Raw genomic sequence first — 17,662 nt, forward strand, 5'->3', positions numbered from 1 at the left:
TGTGTGTGTGTGTGTGTCTGTGTGTGTGTCTGTGTGTGTGTGTGTCTGTGTGTGTGTGTGTGTGTCTGTGTGTGTGTCTGTGTGTGTGATGTATCACGTGTTCTTTGATTCGTCTTCCTTTGATCAGCCAATAAAAACACAGCAAACGTTACACCGGCGGGACAAAAATAGCCCGCTCAGGGAGGGGGTGTCGATTTATCCACCGGTTTGATCCCCATCACCAGCTCCACCTGCTCCATCAGCTCCACCTGCTCCATCAGCTCCATCAGGGCGAGGAGCTTCACTGAGCGTCGACTCAGTTTGATCCAAATAAAGATCCAGATCCTGCTCAACGTTCCCACAAAAAACTCTGGAAAAATCCTATTCTCAGCTGAGAGGCTGTCCAAGACAAACAACACACACACACACACACACACACACACACACACACACACACACACACAGACACACACAGACAGACACTCACACACACAGACAGACACACACACTCACACACACAGACACACACACACACACACACACAGACACACACTCTCACACACACAGACACACACACTCACACACACACACTGACACACACAGACACACACACTCACACACACACTCACACACACAACTGACAGAAACACTAAATTGTCTGGGTTTCAAAATTTAGCATTCGGTTGCCTAGCAACAGCAGTCAGTCTCCAGGCTCGCCGCTGGAGGCGGGTCAGGCGTCTCCATCTTGTAAAGTGGTGCAGCCCTCAGATAACACCACCCCCCCCCTGAGGTCCACGCTGGCTCTTTAATCACACTGCTCATTATGTAATCACTGTCAGGCGGCCCGCTGAGGACGAGGCCGGCAACCTGACCCGGAGCCCGACTCGCCGCCGCCGGCTCCTCCAATACCTGTCCAGCCTTTTGTCCAGCAGCTCGTCTCCAGCCTGTCTCCAGAGAAACATCCACAGCGCAGACTGATAATGAGATCTGTCCAGAGAAACATCCACAGCGCAGACTGATAATGAGATCTGCTGAAGGTAAACGTGTTATCAGGAGGCCGAGAGACAGCGAGAGACAGCGAGAGACAGCGAGAGACGCAGAGAGACAGCGAGAGACGCAGAGAGACGCCGAGAGACACAGAGAGACGCCGAGAGACACAGAGAGACGCAGAGAGACGCATAGAGACAGCGAGAGACGCAGAGAGACAGCGAGAGACGCATAGAGACGCCGAGAGACACAGAGAGACGCCGAGAGACACAGAGAGACACCGAGAGACGCAGAGAGACGCCGAGAGACAGCGAGAGACGCAGAGAGACGGCGAGAGATGCCGAGAGACACAGAGAGACGCAGAGAGACGCCGAGAGACACCAAGAGACGCAGAGAGACACCGAGAGACACAGAGAGACGCCGAGAGACAGCGAGAGACACAGAGAGACGCCGAGAGACGCCGAGAGACACCGAGAGACGCATAGAGACGCCGAGAGACGCAGAGAGACGCAGAGAGACACAGAGAGACGGCGAGAGACGCATAGAGACGCCGAGAGACGCCGAGAGACGCAGAGAGACACCGAGAGACGGCGAGAGACGGCGAGAGACACCGAGAGACGTTGAGAGACGCAGAGAGACGCCGAGAGACGCAGAGAGACGCCGAGAGACGCCGAGAGACGCCGAGAGACGACGAGAGACGCAGAGAGACGCCGAGAGACGCCGAGAGACGACGAGAGACGCCAAGAGACGCCGAAAACACAAAAACATCAAACTGAAATAACTTTATTCAGCCTGTGATCAGGTGACCCACACTGACCTGTGATCAGCTGACCCACACTGACCTGTGATCAGCTGACCCACACTGACCTGTGATCAGCTGACCCACACTGACCTGTGATCAGCTGACCCACACTGACCTGTGATCAGCTGACCCACACTGACCTGTGATCAGCTGACCCACTCTGACCTGTGATCAGGTGAACGGTGTCTCTGTCACTCGTACGTCTGTTCTCACACTATGTAACTCTGAGAAGTACGTAACGCTTTACGGCACTAAGTCACACAGCAGCAACTATTTCACTGATTCTGGTGAAACTGGATCATATTTTATGGAGGAAATGTTTTCTGGTTTTCCCTCTGATGTCCTCCGCGATGGGGAACAGAGCCGGTGTCGTGCCAGAACTGGAGCTGGACGTTGGGGCTTGGCAGTGATGTAATCAGAACAAATACTCGAGTACAGCTGAACATAGTTACAGTGGGATTACTGATTTATAGAGATGACGAGCTCGTCCAATCAAACGTTTTGTTCCTAGAATTCAAACGTTACATACAGAAGATGAACGTTAGATGAACGTTGTCTAAATGTTTTGCACATGTTTCTGTTTTTAAAGCTTAAAATGACTCGCTGTGTATTTTTAGTCTGCACATGCTCAGTGCGCTCCAGGTGCTATATTCAGGTGTGAGTTAGCACGGTACATTATTAGCAGAGCTTCATTTGCATAAATTCCCGTGACAGTAACACTTCAACAATAACTCTGCTGACTGACGATGCAGGAAATGACCCGCAGATACAGATCCATGATTTCCTCTGCGTCTGGATCTTTAATACTCGACTGTCAGCTGTGATCAATGAGCCTCATGTTAATCAGCAGAGCTCCGATTACAGCTTTGACTCGGTCCAAACGGGTCGGGCTCAAACACAGACCACCTCCAAAATCTAATTTACGTCCCCCGCCTGTCTCCTCTCGTCCTCCGCCTGTCTCCTCTCGTCCTCCGCCTGTCTTCGACTCTCTCCTGACAACCAACACAAAGCTTTGTCCACATGACCTTTCAGATCACCTGCAGGGGGAGGCAGGAACACCCCGCCCTCCCTGTTTACCTGAACACACACACACACACACACACACACACACACACACACACACGCACGCACGCGCGCGCGCACACACACACACACACACACACATCAACACACACACACACACCAACACAAAGCATCCAGAGGAACCAGACCCAGAGAACTCTCACAGCCGTCTGACAGACGGTCCAGAACCAGAGTGTGAATGTTTCTCCTGTCAGAACATTCGGACCTCTCTGCTTCAAACTGACTTCAGTGATCGTCGAGTCCTGATGGATAAAAATCAAATCACCTCTCGATTGTTTTGGGCTCGTCAGCTGATCGTGGAAACAAATCAATGAAAAAATACAAAAATATGAAGAACCATGAATTTATGACCAGAACCACAGGTCCACTTCCTCTTCCTGTCTGTGACTCAGTGAAGTCAAAAGGAACCGACGACAGCTCTGATCACGTTCTTCAACAGAACCATCTGATTTAAAACCAGAACCAGAAACGGTTCTTTACAGGAGAACCATTAAACGGTTCTTTACAGGAGAACCATTAAACGGTTCTTTACAGGAGAACGTTTAAACAGTTGTCTTTTGTTCTGCTGAACAAACTGGGACCAATAAAGAAGTTTGAATATTATAATATATAATAATGTAATAATATAACGATGATAATATTATTGAGGTGTTTGTGTGTAAATCACGAGTTGATATTGTGGCAGAATATTTCATATCAAGCAGCCCGTCTTTCCTCCGGGTCAGAACAACGAACGGTTTCTGTTCAGGTACCGGAGCGTGACTCACCTGCTCGGGGCTGATCCAGGCTCTGGTTGTCTGACTTCTCCTGCATCAGTCGGCGAGTCCATCGCAGCGTCCCGTCGTTCACGGTCGACCGAAGCCCGGAAGAGACCGTCTCTGTGGAGGACATCGAGGGAGACGGTCAGAAAAATAATCAGCAACTTTAATCATCTGTTCATCATGTCAGACATTATTCATGTCAACAGGCACCTCTGAACATTTTCAGTTTATGACGTCTGAGTGATCAACATTTTTAATATTTAATGATGTTTTATATCAAATAATTCATCAATAATCGAGGTGATGAGCTGCAGTCTGTGACTCAGATTCAGGATTTGTGTTTAATAAGTTACTTTAAATGACGATGCAGTGATTTCAGTGAAAGCAGCACAAACAGAAACTGTTTGAGTTTTAAAACCAGATCTTCAGATTTCAGCCGTGTTGTCTCTGGATCTATTCCTGTCGTGCTGTGATTGTCTCCACAGTTATTTTTGGCCCGGCAGCTTGTCGCTTCATGTTTCTGTTGCAGTGTGTTCAGCTGTCGGCAGCCGTCAGCTCTGAAATCTTTACGGCGTGTTTGGTTCCTCGATAGCTGATCTCAGTTCAGGTTTCAGTTTTTACAGCTTTACTACGTCGACGCTCGAGGAACTCCCCACAGACACATCTGCTTCATCACATCCTCCACCCACACGAGGCGGCGAGGCAGTTATTACGCCGTGCTCTCCACGCCGTCCTTTTATTCATGAGGCAGCTCGTGTGTGATTGCCAGCCGCTGTCGAGTCCCTTTGTACCTTCCAGCTCAATGAGCTCATTTCAGGAGGGCAGCGGTCGACACCGAGAGGAGACGTGAAGGCTTTCATGTCGAGGCATCAAGAGCAGCTCCAATCATATGAAATTCAGATGTGTTTGTGCAGGAAATGGTTTTGTTCACACTTCGAAGTCTCAAAGGCCTGAACCGCCGAGTCTCATTAGAAAACGACAAAACACAGAGATTATTCTGTTTTACTGAACACGGGAACATTTACAACATCGACTGATGCTGCAACATCTAAATGAATCACCAACAGTAATAAAGAAAAATCACATTTATAATATTAAATCAGAAAGTAACGTGCTGATATCCAGAATAACAGAACAACCTCAGCGTGATATTTATCAGTACATAGCGTGCTGATATCCAGAATAACAGAACATCCTCAGCATGATATTTATCAGTACATAACGTGCTGATATCCAGAACAACAGAACCCCAGCAACACATCAACACTAGCTTGTTAGCTACTTTGCGTCGGTCTACACGTTAGCACAGGTCAGCTGTTCTGTATCACGTATGAACCGGTGACATCACAGTCTGCTGACATCTTTGTGGATTATAGTGATGTCAGTCTGTGGTCATGTGACGTCCTAACCTCGTGTTGTTACGGACACGTAATGAATTGTTCAGATGTCATGTTTCTTAAAGGGACAGCGCAGGGAGCTTTAGTTCACTTCAGACTGATGATATGTTTGTTTTAGGTTCATTATCAGCTGATCCTCGTGTGTGTGTTTGTAGAAACATGTTCGTTTGTTACGATCTAACGGATCTCTGTTCTGACATTAAAGACTTCATTTAAACTCAGAGTGTTTCACACGTTGGCAGCTCGTCCCGCTCTTGCTTACATTCCTGAGCTCGGCCTCTGTTCTGTCTCTCCGTCTCTCCGTCATTACAAAACTCAGACTCTGATTTGTTTCCATTTCTTTTTAGTAAGTTTGACAGTTCTGCTGTTGCTAACGCTAAACAGTGTTTCCCTGTTGAGCTGAGCTGGTAAACCAGAGCTCAGCAGGATGAAGCCTGAAACATTTGATTAACAACAACAGTAACTACATTTAATTTAACCCTCTATCGTTTGTACCACCGGGAAGAAGAAGAGGAGCGGAGCCGGTGTCGTGCCAGAACTGGAGCTGGGTGATACATAAGTTACTATCATGGATCACGTTAGCTGCTAAAGTGCTATAAATAACACATCACATGTTGCATCGAGCTAACGGTACCCAGTGACGCTGCATGTGTCAGACTGCTAACGTTAGCCCGCTGAAGCCACAATGAACATGTGACGTGCTCTGCAGTCACGTTAGCTTCCACTTTGGACTCGGGTTATATCGTGTTGTGCCAGAACAGGAGCTGGGCAAGCAGGCAACGCAAGTTCAGAACAAATACTCGAGTACAGCTGAACACGTCTACACAGCGTGACAGGTGAACTCATACGTACAGATCATAAACATACCTGCTCTCTGACCGTGACCTTTGACCTTCACAGCTCGGTCATAACTCTGGCGTGCTGACGAGGTCACAGAGGATCAGTGACGAGCGTTTGTATGGAAATATCTTAATCCTGCCGTCACGCTGCTCAACATAAACAGGCCGGCTGAGTGTAAATACAGAGAACGTTGTTCAAACGCCAGACAAACGTTCATCTGCAGACCTTTAAATAACTGTCTGACTCATCGAGGCCTGAAGGCACCAACCTCCATCCTAACCCCGTCACCACGTCTGCTCCCTTCAGCACAAACAGACATCCCATCGCGTCAATCAAAGTCGACCGGACGGACCGGCTTCCTCCGGTCTTACCCCAAACAGCTCCACGCCTCGGCGGGCTCAGCTGCAGCCTGACGTAGTAAATATCTCCACCTGTGAAATCCTCAATAGAGGCGATGCAGGCGACACATGAGTCTGCACATATTTCTTTATTCACCTGAGAAAACAGCTGAGGAACAGCTGATCTGACCTGAGGTCAAAACTGGGACTGACAGAAGACAGAAGACAAGACCAGAGACAACACGACTACAAATGATGCTAATGCTAACTACGACATCACAGAGACTACGTCCAGGTTTTAGACAGTCTGCGGGGACGTCACGGAGACTACGTCCAGGTTTTAGACAGTCTGCGGGGACGTCACGGAGACTACGTCCAGGTTTTAGACAGTCTGCGGGGACGTCACGGAGACTACGTCCAGGTTTTAGACAGTCTGCGGGGACGTCACGGAGACTACGTCCAGGTTTTAGACAGTCTGCGGGGACGTCACGGAGACTACGTCCAGGTTTTAGACAGTCTGCGGGGACGTCACGGAGACTACGTCCAGGTTTTAGACAGTCTGCGGGGACGTCACGGAGACTACGTCCAGGTTTTAGACAGTCTGCGGGGACGTCACGGAGACTACGTCCAGGTTTTAGACAGTCTGCGGGGACGTCACGGAGACTACGTCCAGGTTTTAGACAGTCTGCGGGGACGTCACGGAGACTACGTCCAGGTTTTAGACAGTCTGCGGGGACGTCACGGAGACTACGTCCAGGTTTTAGACAGTCTGCGGGGACGTCACGGAGACTACGTCCAGGTTTTAGACAGTCTGCGGGGACGTCACGGAGACTACGTCCAGTTTACAGTCCAGTACGTCCATACTTGGTCGTGGCAGTGTGTATGTGTCATATTTCCTGTCGTGGTTACGAGCTTCACCTCGCCGTGGCGATGGCGTTCTTGGTCTCGTGGTCAACAGCTCGTCAACATTTAAAGCTGAAGTATGAATATTAATGTCTCGTCCTCACAGACACTCAAACTAAAGTTCACTCGCCACGACCGTCACGATGCACCATGGGAAAAAAAGGTGAAGCAGCTGAGCATGTGACGAGCTGTGACCACGGCGACGATGATGAGGGTGATGCCTTCAGGTGCTGTAGGAGTTAACGGCACTGTGACGAAGAGGAGACACGCATGAAGATGAAACATGAAACATGATCATACATGTGGAGATGTGACCAGCACGGGAACCTCTGAGGTTTGTTTCAGATCAGACAGATGAAAGACCATGAAGATGGAGATGATGATGATGATGATGATGAAGATGATGAAGATGATGATGATGAAGATGATGATGAAGATGATGCAGACAGTTTGATTGATTCAGACGTGTCAGAATATGAATCACAGTTCTTCTTCTTCTTCTTCTTCTTTTCTAAATATAACTTCATTAACATGCACACACTCAGATTTACATATATGAATATTAATCAGTGTGTGTGTGTGTGCGTGCGTGCGTGTCGTGCGCGCGCAGGACTCACCTGGTGTCTGCACCTGAACGAGCCACACGGCCGCGAGCAGCCCGAGCCCGCAGCAGCAGAGCCGCCGGAGGAGCCGCCTGCGCCTCGCTGCAGCTCTCATTCCTGAGCCGGCCTCATGTCCACCAGAACCAGAACCAGAACCAGAACCATCTGTTGCTGCTCTCTCACGGCTCTTCTTCTTCTTCACACTGTGTCTGCAGACAGCTTCCTCCTCTTCCTCCTCCAGCAGCGACTTCTCCGACAACTTGTGTAAAATCCCGCAGGCAGCAGCTGCTTCTCCTGCGGGTCCGGCTCGGTTCGGTCCGGTCCGGTGCTGTTCGGTCCTCCGTGCTCAGAGCTGACACCGAGCCGCCTCAGTCCGTCGAGCCTCCGGGACGCACATCTCCGCTCGGTGCGTTCATGCGGAGTGAAAGGTCGAAGCAGCAACAGGAGTGTGTGTGCGTGTGTGTGTGTGTGTGTGTGTGTGTGTGACCGCCAGGAGGCGACAAACACAACCTGCGGGAATTCCCGCCTCTTTCTGTCCGGACACACACACACACACACAGAACACCTGACAGGTCCAAACACCGCGTCACATGAGCCACCTGTTCCCGCCCCGCCCACACCTGCTCAGCTCCTGATTGGCTGAACACACCTGATCCAGATAATTAGTGAAAACAATGAATCTGTTATTGATAGAACAGGTGAAGACAGACAGGTGAAGACAGACAGGTGAAGACAGACAGGTGAAGACAGACAGGAAGCAGACAGACAGGAAGCAGACAGACAGGTGAAGACAGACAGGTGAAGACAGACAGGAAGTGACACGCAGTAAACAGCTGTCCGACCACAGCCTCCACACACGGGGCGGCCGCTTAACCCACTACGCTACTGACAATGAATCAGTTTAATTAATGTGAATAATTTAAACACATGACATAGATATTATTATATTTTGTTAAATTGAATTTCTATGATTATTTTTATGAGTTTGTTTTAACAACAGAAGAGCTCCATCAACATAAACATGATTATTATTTTATTATTTTATTATTTTATGATTTATTATTTTATGATTTATTATTTTATGATTTTATTATTTTATGATTTATTATTTTATGGTGATTGATCAGTAGCAGCAGAGCTAAAGCTAATATGACAAAGCTAACACTGAGGATGACAGTTTAGAGCTAGTGCTAATGTAGCTAACTGCTAACATTAGCTAACATTACTTGATGGAAACATTGATCAGCAGTGAAGTGCTAACTGTGGTTAGCTCGGTCAGCCGTGTAGCTAACTGAACTGACTCAGCCCAGGACGCCAGGAGCCAAACCCGACTGCTGTGTTCACTGTTAGACTGGACACTGCCGGTTCAGAGGTTCTGTCTCTGTGTTCACTGTTAGACTGGACACTGCCGGTTCAGAGGTTCTGTTGCCGTGTTCACTGTTAGACTGGACACTGCCGGTTCAGAGGTTCTGTTACTGTGTTCACTGTTAGACTGGACACTGCCGGTTCAGAGGTTCTGGGTGCTGCAGCTCGTATCAGACGTCGTGTGACTCGGTGATAAATCGTCATAACTCTGCAGTCAAACAGTAACAGGACGCTGCAGCTCCTCTGATGACGCTGCTCTCTCTTTTTTATTGAAGTTCTGTTTTAAGCTGTTAACTTTTAACGGCAGACATTAACCAGACGACTTCTGTTCAGCACGAACTCGTGAAAAGCTCGGTGAACTTTCTGGGAAAGTGTGAGGCTGGATTATCAGCAGGCAGACAGCTTCAGCCTGTTTCTGGAAGCTCTCTGTGTGACAGCCAGCCTTAAACAGGCGGCAGGCCGCCTCCACATTAAGAGCTTCACAGCCAAAGATCATGTCTGAACTCTCTCAGGTTTCACGTGTTGACTGTTGTATTGTGTTGGAAACAAAGCGTCTCAGTCCACCGGCAGCTCGGCAGCTTGTTTGTGTTAATAATAATTAAAGTATCTGAAGTGTCAGGAAACAGGAAGCCTGAAAAGCTGCTGCTGCAGAGGCTGAAGCTGTGGTTCTGGTTCTGGTTCTGGTTCTGTTCAGTGATCAGTGATTTCTGGTTTATCAGGAAATGACAAACTCTAAAACACCATGAAGAACACCTGAAGCACTGAAGATGTTCGGCCTCGTCGTCCTGTTTCGTGGTCTGAACGTTCAGACTTTGGGTCAGGGTTGTGGAGCCTCTTTATTTACAGAACACGATGAGTCAAACTGGCGTTCAGCCCTCGAGCTGTGTGACACATCGCCTGAGCGAACGCTCCAACCCCAAATAAAGTCATCGGCCGGGCATTGTTGTTGTCAGCTCGGCTCCTGGTGTCAGGGAGAAGATGGAGCGTCTCTGGGCGGCCGGTGTTTAGGAAAGCCGTCCAGAGGACAGAGTCCTGGGAAATGTTTGTATGATGTTGTCGTGCTGTGTTATGTTCATGGAACAAGCTGTGGAAAGTGTTTTTGTCTCAGCTCAGGAGACGTGCGTCCAATCAGAGAGCTGCAATCTGAAAATCTACGTTTGTTTATGAGACAGGCTGGTTTCATTCTGATATCTTTATATATTTATGATTTAAGAGACATTAAAGTGTTCTTAGAATCCTCATAACTCTGTTTTAATCAACGTTTAATCACCTGGCAACAAGACTCGTTATGTTTCTGTTACCTCACAATGAGACTTTATATCTACAGACCACTACGTCCAGGTTTTAGACAGTCTGCGGGGACGTCACAGACACTACGTCCAGGTTTTAGACAGTCTGCGGGGACGTCACAGAGACTACGTCCAGGTTTTAGACCGAGTGCTCGTCTGTACGGTGAAACATCGTCATGATTTTGTGGTTTTGGTCCAGACATTTAAAAACATGAACCAGATCAGCTGCCGGGTCGGACAGTTCCTCGTCAGCAGCTTTCAGTTCCCTGCAGGATGTTCAATGTTCTGTTGGAGGTTTGACGGGTCAGGATGGAGCCATGCTGGCTCAGCTGATCCACGTCACAAACAGGAAGTCAAACTGTTCAAGTTTGATGCTTCCATCTTTAAAACTCTGTCAGTGTCTCCACAAGACCCAGAACCAGAACCAGCCCCAGCAGCAGCTGATCTCACTGCCTAGTCCAGCAGCAGTCAGCCCAGCTCGGCGTCTGTCTTTCAGCCTTTTATTTCACCAAGCTCTCACCAACCACTAAAAGTCAGTCCCACATTTACTCTTGTCCGGCGGCTTCTTGCTCGCTCACTCTCTCCTTTTCTCTTCTTAGCTTCCTCCGTCAGTTTTAATATTTTTTCTTTCATCTGTCAGTTTCAGTTCCGTCAGTTTTAATATTTTTTCTTTCATCTGTCAGTTTCAGTTTTTCTCTTTAACTCGTTCACGTCTCTGAGTCACATTTTGTTTATTCATTTTTCTTTCTTCCACCTTCGTTGAACTTTTAACTTTTTTTTCTTCGTTGCCGATCTGATTTGGCCACGACACAAAAAACAGTTTCTTCCTCCAGAGTCCAGGACGGGACATCCTCGTCCATCCATCGTCTTCGTCTTCTTCAGTGAGTCTTCACGCCCGTTCAGACCTGACCAGAGAACTGAAGCCATGAAGAATCTTTTTCATCTTTATTCTTGGTTGAAATAATAAATAACTGTTCTCTGTCTGTAACTTCACACACATGAATATTTCTCGTGTTTCCGTTTTAGGGTCATTCAGCCACAATCAGACTTTTTTCTCTCTGTTGGATTTTCTGAGACAATTTATTGTTTTTAAATACCAAAATAATCAGATTCCCTCAGAGGAAGCATTCAACACATTCAGCTAGATTTCAGTGCATCATCATCATCACCATCATCATCATCATCATCATCATCATCATCATCATCATCTGAAGCACCTTTTTTTTTTAGTATATATAGTATATATATAGCCCAATAATATATGTTGAACGGTAAAAAATGTTGCCCTGCTCTGTGCCGGACCGTGTTTGGAGCGATCCGCCTGGCGCTGATCGTTTAAAAAAGACAACTGAGCATGCCCCGACCAACAGAAAGACGAGGTTCGGAAGCTCTCCTGAGAGGGGAGGCTGGATTACTCCATCGGCCTGTAGCTGTTCCTTCTAACCTCACGTATCGTAGCAGCCATGACTGTAAAGAAGAGCGGCCCCCTGCTGGCCTGACAGCCACGAGCACCGACATGCTTTTAGGTGTGGTCACACCTTCTTCGTGGTTTGAAGGTGTGTTGTGTTGGCGGGACGCCATCCACCAGCCGGTGTGTTTTATGGTGTGTCGTTCTTGTTCTTGCCTTGATTGATTTCTGTGAACCGGGTCAGGAACTGGTCCCTGGGTTTAAGCCCCCCCTCCCCCAACCGACTGAACGCGACCATTACCCGCACCTGTCCTCCTGCTGACGGCGCCATAAAACTGGAGGATCGTCTTGTTTTTCTCCTCCTCAGTGCAAGTTCAAACCCAGGCAACTCTCCTGAATCAACCCTGAAGACTTCAACAAGAAAACGGATGCCCAACGCTGTCGGACTCGGGGTCTGTACAAAAAACTTCCTGTGTAACGTAATTTTAGAGTCACTGTGAAGACTGGTACCAGCATATTAGATAAAGTATAGACAAGATTAAATTCATGAATCTTTATGTGGAGATACTGTAACAGCTGATGTTTCAGTTACTTCGGCATTGGCCTCGTGTCGCCCTCCTTTCACGGGATGATTATGCAGGACGATGTTAGCCGCGGGGCCCGGCCCGTCGTCCCTGTCCTGTATTGTTATTTAGATTGTAGGAGGTTGGGTCGCGCATTGAAATGTGCCAAGCAACTTCAGCCCTCCCCTCTGTATGTGTGTGTGTATAAAAATGTAAACTTAGTATCATGCAAATGTGGATTTTTCTTGTAGCTGTTAAACTGGAGGTTTAAAAAAATGTGAAACGAGGCAGAAATTTAAAAAAACACGGCGAGCTCGAACGACGACGCGTTTCATCGCAGATCCTCGTTAACGAGACTGAGGTCGTGGTTTGGCCTGCGCTCCTGAGCTACGCTTAAAGAGCCAAACTCGTCCGGCGACGTCAGACTGGTCTCAGGACTGGCAGACTGTCAGATTGGTCAGACTGGTCAGACTGGTCTCAGATGGTCTACTGGTCGGCTGGCAGACTGGTCAGCCGTCTCACACTGACCATCTCTCTACTCATCCTCCGTCTCTGGTTGCACTTCCGTATGTTTTCCTTTTCTGTTTTTTTGATGAAGGACCGATTCACGCGTCACATGACCATGAACATAGCCGACATTAATAATAGAGACGTGTTGTTGTTTTCCGAAGCTCGCGATTGTTCAAAGATGCAAAACTCTGATTTTAATTAAAGAAAAAAAAAAGGTGCTTCAGATGAGATGGATATGATGATGTGATGATGATGAGCACGAGGAATCCGCTGAATGTAGTTGAATGCTTCCTCTGAGGGAATCTGATTATTTTGGTATTTAAAACAATAAATTGTCTCAGAAAATCCAACCAGAGAAAAAAAGTCTGATTGTGGCTGAATGACCCTAAAAGGAACACGAGAAATGTTCATGTGTGTGAAGTTACAGACAGAGAACAGTTATTTTATTATTTAACCAAGAATAAAGATGGAAAAGATTCTTCAAGGCTTCAGGTCTCTGGTCAGTCTGAACGGGCGTGAGACTCACTGAGAGAAGACGATGGATGGACGAGGAGTCCCGTCCTGGACTCTGGAGGAAGAAACTGTTTTTTTGTGTCGTGGCCAAATCAGATGGCAACGAAGAAAAAAAAGTTAAAGTTCAACGAAGGTGGAAGAAAGAAAAATGAATAAACAAATGTGACTCAAGACGTGAACGAGTTAAAGAGAAAAAACTGACTGACAGATGAAAGAAAAAATATTAAACTGAAGGAGCAGAGAGTGAGAGGACGCTGACGGAGGAAGCTAGAAGAGAAAAGGAGAGAGTGATGCGAGCACAGAAGCCGCCGGACAAGAGTAAAATGTGGGACTGACTTTTAGTGGTTGGTGAGAGCTTGTGAAATAAATAAAGGCTGAAAGACAGACGCCGAGCTGGGCTGACTGCTGCTGGACTAGGCAGTGAGATCAGCTGCTGCTGGGGACTGTTTCGGTTCTGGTTCTGGGTCTTGTGGAGCACCTGACAGAGTTTTGATGGAAGCATCAAACTTGAACAGTTTGACTTCCTGTTTGTGACGTGGATCAGCTGAGCCAGCATGGCTCCCATCCTGACCCGTCAAACCTCCAACAGAACATTGAACGTCCTGCAGGGAACTGAAAGCTGCTGACGAGGAACTGTCCGACCGGCAGCTGATCTGGTTCATGTTTTTAAATGTCTGGACCAAAACCACAAAATCATGACGATGTTTCACCGTACAGACGAGCACTCGTCTAAAACCTGAGAGTCTCCGACGCCACAGACTGTCTAAACCTGGACGTAGTCTCGTGATGTCCCCGCAGCTGTCTAAAACCTGGACGTAGTCTCTGTGACGTCCCCGCAGACTGTCTAAAACGGACGTAGTCTCTGGTGACGTCCCCGCAGACTGTCTAAAACCTGGACGTAGTCTCCGTACGTCCCCGCAGCTGTCTAAAACTGGACGTAGTCTCTGGACGTCCCCGCAGACTGTCTAAAACCTGGACGTAGTCTCTGTGACGTCCCGCCAGACTCTAACCTGACGTGTGGTCTGTAGATATAAAGTCTCATTGTGATGGTAACAGAAACATAACGAGTCTTGTTGCCAGGTGATAAACGTTGATTAAAACAGAGTTATGAGGATTTAAGAACACTTTAATTTGTCTTAATCATAATATATAAAGATATCAGAATGAAACCAGCCTGTCTCATAACAAACGTAGATTTTCAGATTGCAGCTCTCTGATTGGACGCACGTCTCCTGAGCTGAGACAAAACACTTTCCACAGCTGTTCCATGAACATAACACAGCACGACAACATCATACAAACATTTCCCAGGACTCTGTCCTCTGGACGGCTTTCCTAACAACCGGCCGCCCCAGAGACGCTCCATCTCCTCCCTGACACCAGGAGCCGAGCTGACAACAACAATGCCCGGCCGATGACTTATTTGGGGTTGGAGCGTTCGCTCAGGCGATGGTCACACAGCTCGAGGCTGAACGCCAGTTTGACTCATCGTGTTCTGTAAAAAAGAGGCTCCACAACCCGACCCACCAGTCTGAACGTTCAGACCACGAACAGGACGACGAGGCCGAACATCTTCAGTGCTTCAGGTTGTTCTTCATGGTGTTTTAGAGTTTGTCATTTCCTGATAACCAGAAATCACTGATCACTGAACAGAACCAGAACCAGACCACAGCTATCAGCCTCCTGCAGCAGCAGCTTTTCAAGCTTCCTGTTTCCTGACACTTCAGATACTTTAATTATTTTAACACAAACAAGCTGCCGAGCTGCCGGTGGACTGAGACGCTTGTTTCCAACACAATACAACGTCAACACGTGAAACCTGAAGAGTTCAGACGTCGATCTTTGGCTGTGAAGCTCTTATGTGGAGGCGGCCTGCCGCCGTGTTTAGGCTGGCTGTCACACAGAGAGCTTCCAGAAACAGGCTGAGCTGTCTGCCTGCTGATAATCCAGCCTCACACTTTCCCAGAAAGTCACCGAGCTTTTCACGAGTTCGTGCTGCACAGAGTCGTCTGGTTAACGTCTGCCGTTAAAAGTTAACAGCTTAAACAGAACTCAATAAAAAAGAGAGAGCAGCGTCATCAGAGGAGCTGCAGCGTCCTGTTACTGTTGACTGCAGAAGTTATGACGAGCTGCAGCACCAGGAACTCCGAACCAGCAGTGTCCCCAGTCTAACAAGTGGACACAGCGACAGAACCTCTGAACCGGCAGTGTCCAGTCTAAAGTGAACACAGCGACAGAAACCTCTGAACCGGCAGTGTCCCAGTCTAACAGTGAACACAGCGACAGAACCTCTGAACCGGCAGTGTCCAGTCTAACAGTGAACACAGCGACAGAACCTCTGAACGGCAGTGTCCAGTCAACAGTGAACACAGCGACAGAACCTTCTGAACGGCAGTGTCCAGTCTAAACAGTGAACACGGCGACAGAACCTCTGAACGGCAGTGTCCAGTCTAACAGCGAACACGGCGACAGAACCTCTGAACCCGGCAGTGTCAGTCTCACAGCGAACACGCGACAGAACCTCTGAACCGGCAGTGTCCAGTCTAACAGCGACACGGCGACAGAACCTCTGAACAAGCAGTTCCAGTCTAACAGCGAACACAGCGACAGAAACCTCTGAACCAGCAGTGTCCAGCTAACAGTGAACACAGCGACAGAACCTCTGAACCAGCAGTGGCCCAGTCTAAACATGAACACCAGCGACAGAACCTCTGAACAGCAGTGTCAGTCTAACAGTGAACACAGAGACAGAACCTCTGAACCAGCGTGTCCTAGTCTAACAGTGAACACAGCAGTCGGGTTGGCTCCTGGCATCCCGGACTGTAGTCAGTTCAGTAGCTACCACGGCTGACCCAAGCTAACCACAGTTAGCGCTGTCACTGCTGATCAATGTTGTCCATCAATGTAATGTTAAGCTAATGTTAGCAGTGAGCTACATTAGCACTAGCTCTAAACCAACTGTCCATCCTCAGTGGTTAGCTTTGTGTCATATTAGCTTTAGCTCTGCTGCTAGCTTGATCAATCACCATAAAAAATAAATCATAACATAAATAATAAATCATAAACGATAATAAAATACATAAAATAATAAACAATAAATCAGTTTATGTTGATGGAGCTCTTTGTGTTAAAACAAACTCATAAAAATAATCGTCAGAATTCAATTGTAACAAATATAATAAGAATTATGATGTCATGTGTTTAAATTATTCACATTAATTAAACTGATTCATTGTCGGTAGCGTAGGGGTTAAGCGGCCGCCCCATGTGTTGGAGGCTGTGGTCGGACAGCTGTTTACTTGCGTGTCACTTCCTGTCTGTCTTCACCTGTCTGTCTGCTTCCTGTCTGCTTCACCTGTCTGTGCTGCTTCCTGTCTGTCGCTCCTGTCTGTCTTCACCTGTCTGTCTGCTTCCTGTCTGTCGTTCCCTGTCTGTTCTTCACCTGTTCTATCAATAAAGGGCAAAAAAAACAGATTCATTGTTTTCACTAATTATCTGGATCAGGTGTGTTCAGGCACAACAAGCTGAGCAGGTGTGGGCGGGGCGGGAACAGGTGGCTCATGTGACGCGGTGTTTTGGACCTGTAGGTGTGGTGTGTGTGTGTGTGTGTGTGTGTGTGGTGTGTGTGGTGTGTGGGTCCGGACAGAAAGAGGCGGGAATTCCCGCAGGTTTGTGTTTGTCGCCTCCTGGCGGTCACACACACACACACACAGTCACGCGAGTGAACGCCACACACACGCCACACACACTCTGTTGCTGCTTCGACCTTTCCACTCCGCATGACGCACCGAGCGGAGATGTGCGTCCCGGAGCTGACGGACTGAGACGGCTCGGTGTCAGCTCTGAGCACGGAGGACCGAACAGCACCGGACCGGACCGACCGAACCGAGCCGGACCCGCAGGAGAAGCAGCTGCTGCCTGCGGGATTTTACATAAGTTGGTCGGAGAAGTCGCTGCTGGAGGAAGAAGAGGAGAAGCTTCTGCAGACACGTGTGCAGAAGAAGAAGAGCCGTGAGAGAGCAGCAACAGATGGTTCTGGTTCTGGTTCGGTTCTGGTGGACGAGGCCGGCTCAGGAATGAGAGCTGCAGCGAGGCGCAGGCGTGCTCCTCCGGCGGCTCTGCTGCTGCGGGCTCGGGCTGCTCGCGCCGTGTGGCTCGTTCAGGTGCAGACACCAGGTGAGTCCTGCGCGCGCACGACACGCACGCACGCCACACACACACACACACACACACCACACACACACACACACACACAAACTGATTAATATTCATATATGTAAATCTGAGTGTGTGCATGTTAATGTGAAGTTATATTTAGAAAG

At 48.2% G+C, this 17,662-nt stretch overlaps 1 protein-coding gene and 1 long non-coding RNA gene across 4 annotated transcripts in view; both read right to left on the reverse strand.

Moving 5' to 3' along the window:
* LOC104935301 (sodium/potassium/calcium exchanger 3) overlaps positions 1 to 8,240 on the reverse strand; it is a 36,048-nt gene extending 27,808 nt beyond the window's left edge. For all 3 annotated transcript variants that reach the window (XR_003461502.1, XR_003461503.1, XM_027273851.1), the window contains exons 1-2: positions 7,708 to 8,240; positions 3,619 to 3,729 (exon numbers count right to left, since the gene is read on the reverse strand). Coding sequence is in view for 1 of the 3 variants with exons in the window: in XM_027273851.1 (XP_027129652.1) it covers positions 3,619 to 3,729; positions 7,708 to 7,807 (211 nt within the window). In the remaining 2 variants the exon portion in view is untranslated. The remainder of the gene's footprint in view (positions 1 to 3,618; positions 3,730 to 7,707) is intronic.
* Positions 8,241 to 11,394: 3,154 nt separating this feature from the next.
* Positions 11,395 to 17,662, reverse strand: part of LOC113744408 (uncharacterized) — a 6,430-nt gene continuing 162 nt past the window's right edge. The window contains exon 2 of the long non-coding RNA XR_003461501.1: positions 11,395 to 11,563. This is a non-coding gene — a long non-coding RNA (uncharacterized LOC113744408). The remainder of the gene's footprint in view (positions 11,564 to 17,662) is intronic.

The sequence above is a fragment of the Larimichthys crocea genome, chromosome XXII (assembly GCF_000972845.2).
Source record: "Larimichthys crocea isolate SSNF chromosome XXII, L_crocea_2.0, whole genome shotgun sequence".
Classification (NCBI taxonomy): domain Eukaryota; kingdom Metazoa; phylum Chordata; class Actinopteri; family Sciaenidae; genus Larimichthys; species Larimichthys crocea.